At 33.5% G+C, this 3,333-nt stretch overlaps 1 protein-coding gene across 1 annotated transcript; it reads right to left on the bottom strand.

Annotated features, from left to right (window-relative positions):
- On the bottom strand, positions 1 to 1,603 carry LOC121773932 (protein RSI-1-like). Its single transcript, XM_042170847.1, has 3 exons — positions 1,467 to 1,603; positions 471 to 498; positions 1 to 374 (listed from the first exon to the last, which is right to left on the bottom strand). The coding sequence occupies exons 1-3, from the start codon at positions 1,542 to 1,544 to the stop codon at positions 193 to 195; spliced, it is 288 nt and encodes a 95-aa protein (XP_042026781.1). The 5' UTR covers positions 1,545 to 1,603; the 3' UTR covers positions 1 to 192.
- Between the last annotated feature and the right edge of the window lie 1,730 nt (positions 1,604 to 3,333).

The raw sequence follows: 3,333 nt of genomic DNA, 5'->3' as shown, positions 1-3,333 counted from the left end.
TACTGGGTGCAACACCTTGAAACAATTAGTACTTACTAATTATAGTAGAACACAAATCGGGGATATACTAATCTACGCTCATAAATTGTAAATCCCTTAGAGTTACATTCTAAACAACCCAATCTATAATTGAGGAAGTTGAATTATTAATAAGAAAAAAGCAAATGGCATTTCTAATTAGAGATTTTGAAATCAAGGGCATTTTGGGCGGCCCTCTTTGGTCTTCCAGTTGTTGTAGCAAGGGCATATTTCCTTGTGGCCATAAACTCCGGGCGGCACGCAACGACACGTGGCGCAGCACTTCTGACAGTAGAGCATACACGGTTTCTTGTGCGACGTCGCCGAGCACCGGTACGTGCATCGTGGTTTGCAGGCTATTGCACAAAACAAAACCCAAAATATATGGTCAAAATCAAATCCAAATGCAGTGATGTTAGTACAAATTGAGTCAAAATTGCATTATTTCTTACCTTTGAGAGGAAGATTAGTGTACCGGCCCTGTTCAAAAAGATACACATATTAGTATACAAAATCAAAGATACCAATTCTATCACATTCACATATACAAACAAGACTACAAGAGGGAACATCTTTTTAGGTTTACAAACTTTATCGAAGTATCATTTTAGGTACGTGAACTTTGAAAATATCATTTTAGATCCGTCAACTATAAGTTAATATCATTTGAGGTATTTTGAACTTTTTTCGGACGAAAATGTCCTTAAGGCCTTCAAAGGGCAATTTGAACAATTCTTTCGCCACTCATCTTGTGTCAAACACCTAGAGTCCAATAATTTTTTTACTACTGTTTAATTCAATTACCATCCAAATTGAATTTAAATATAATTAAAATTTACCGTAAAAAATAGTACATTTTCAATTATTAGATGACCAATTATATAGGGATAGTGAATTGGGACTTATATACTTTATTTTATTTTTAAATCTAAAATGCATTTTAAGAACTTATTATAGGTGATTTGTGAATTATATTTAGTTTATTTGTTTTGAAATTGGATATCTATTAATTTGGATTGTCATTCGGAATATTATTTATATGAATTTCAGAATGAGATCAATTACCATCCAAATTAAATTTAAATATAAAAATTTGTCGTTAAAAATTGTTGGACTATAGGTCTCTGGCGCAAGATGAGTGGCGAAAGAATTGTCCAAATTGCCCTTTGAAGGCCTTAAGTGCATTTTCGTCTAGAAAAAAGTTCAAAATACCTCAAATGATATTAACTTGTAGTTGACGGACATAAAATGATATTTTCAAAATTCACGGACCTAAAATAATACTTTGGCAAAGTTTGTGGACTTAAAAAGATGTTCCCTTTACCAAAAATGTAGCTGATTTTGATCTTTTTCTATATAAAATTTGACAAATTTATAAACATTTTTAAAAAAAAAACAGACTGAACAAAATTTAGAAAGGAGTAATAGATGTATGAATAATTACTAACCTCAACAACATTGGAGAGGGTAATCAAGAAAAGAACTGACAAAACCAGCAACAAAGTGTTGTAGGGGCGTGCTCCCATCTTGCTCTAAAAATTAATAAACACAAGAAGCAAATTTTGTATCAAATGAAGTAGTGAGAGTGAGAAATGTGTGATTAATTGTAGATATTTATAGGCAAATATCGAAATAAAGCGATGTTTAAGGCGTAGATTTAGGAAAAAATCATATGCAGAAATAAAGTCCATGAAATATCGATCCACTAACGGCGCCGTGTTTGTTGTCCTCTTTTATTTGCAATCATTAATTGTTGTTAGCCTTTTTGGGCATGTTACTTATGACATTTTTTTCTTGCTTTTGCGTGCTTATTGAAATAACGGTCTATTTCCAGTTTAAACAGTTAATATTTTTCTACTTCCTTTAATCACAAAATAATTACCTTTCAATATGAGTATCTTTCACTCAGATTGCTTTTAAAGTAGAGAAACAATTATCTAATTTAAGTAGTATTTGGGCGGTCTCGTGATTGTTCAATCTGAAATAACCAAAATCTCTAACTATCACAAGATATTTACGTAAAAAATAATGAAATGCAATTTTATAAAGTTGGCTCTATTTGAGGATGATATTGTATTTATGGCTTTTGTATTTTTTACACGCCTTTCATAGCTGTATTTTAAATGCATTTTACCAAATGTATATTCACCATAAATTTGAATCGTTTGAGTATCTATGACTTTTTTATTTGGAATGTAGCAAATAATTAATTACAACGACTTTGATTTTTAATATTCAACTGATTATTTATTTTGTTCTCTAAATTATGATTTTTATCTTCACTTTTCATCAAAAAATTTCATTGTATAATATTTTCTAATATCACTACCTGGATTATTTTCACTATTTGAAATTAAGATTTCAAAATTTATATATATAAAGAAGTTATTTTAGCTTTTTCCGTGTACGTTACCTTTGCTGAAAAATCATTTTTTAGGTTCACTCAGAGACTTTAGAGTGTCCACAGTGGGGGAGCCGCGGCCCGCGGCTCGGTGCGCGGCCCCTCACTGCAGAGAGCCACGTTTTGCGGCTAAGGGCCGAGAGCCACGAGAGAGCAGCGGCCTTCACGCGGCTGAGTCGTGTGAGCCGCGGCCGTCCACTGCAGCGAGCCACGAAACGCGGCTGGGCAGCGGGAAATTTTTTTATTTTTTTTTAATTTCAATTTTTTTTTATAAATATGCACTTCCATTTTCATATTTTCCACTTCATTTTACACTTCCAATCCCTAATTAACATCCTACAAAAAATGCAAGGTGGAGATGGTGATTCCCCGGGGTACGGAGACTCGGGATACGACAACTTCCCCTATCAGATGTGGAGTCCGCAATCGCCCCAATACCGGGTCCAATCGCCCCAATCAGATGTGGGGTCCGTAACTTTATTAAATTATGTTTATTTTCCAAATTGTTAGTCTAATAAAATTTAATATAGTTAAATTAAAAAATATCATTAAAAAAAGCAAACAAATTAAATTTTTTTTTTGGAGAGGGCCACATTTCGTGGCCCTTGTTGTTATTGTTAATTTTGTTCATTTACCATTACGGAGGGCCACAAGAGAGCCACAAATGGTGGCCGGGCCAACTTTGGTGGCCTTCAAGGGCACCATTGTGGACACTCTTAAGAATTTGCAATTACCATCTTTCTATACACCAAAACTCATTTTTAGTGTGGAAAACTTCTTCAACAATACACCAAACATAAACCCATTTTTGGTTTTTTCTAAGAAACAACACTAAATAAGGTGCTACGACAGAAAAATTGGAGATTGATCCGATATGACGCAATAAGAAATCATTTTAATTTTTGCTGAGTCTG

Source organism: Salvia splendens, chromosome 17, assembly GCF_004379255.2.
Source record: "Salvia splendens isolate huo1 chromosome 17, SspV2, whole genome shotgun sequence".
Lineage (NCBI taxonomy): Eukaryota > Viridiplantae > Streptophyta > Magnoliopsida > Lamiales > Lamiaceae > Salvia > Salvia splendens.
This window is presented reverse-complemented; position numbering and strand designations above follow the sequence as displayed.

Excerpts from the sequence above, each read along its gene's own strand:
- LOC121773932 (XM_042170847.1), bottom strand. The coding sequence starts at position 1,544 with ATGGGAGCACGCCCCTACAACACTTTGTTGCTGGTTTTGTCAGTTCTT. Across the intron at positions 499-1,466 it reads CCCTCTCCAATGTTGTTGAG|GGCCGGTACACTAATCTTCC; the intron begins GTTAGTAATTAT and ends CTTTTTGAACAG. Across the intron at positions 375-470 it reads CACTAATCTTCCTCTCAAAG|CCTGCAAACCACGATGCACG; the intron begins GTAAGAAATAAT and ends TTTGTGCAATAG.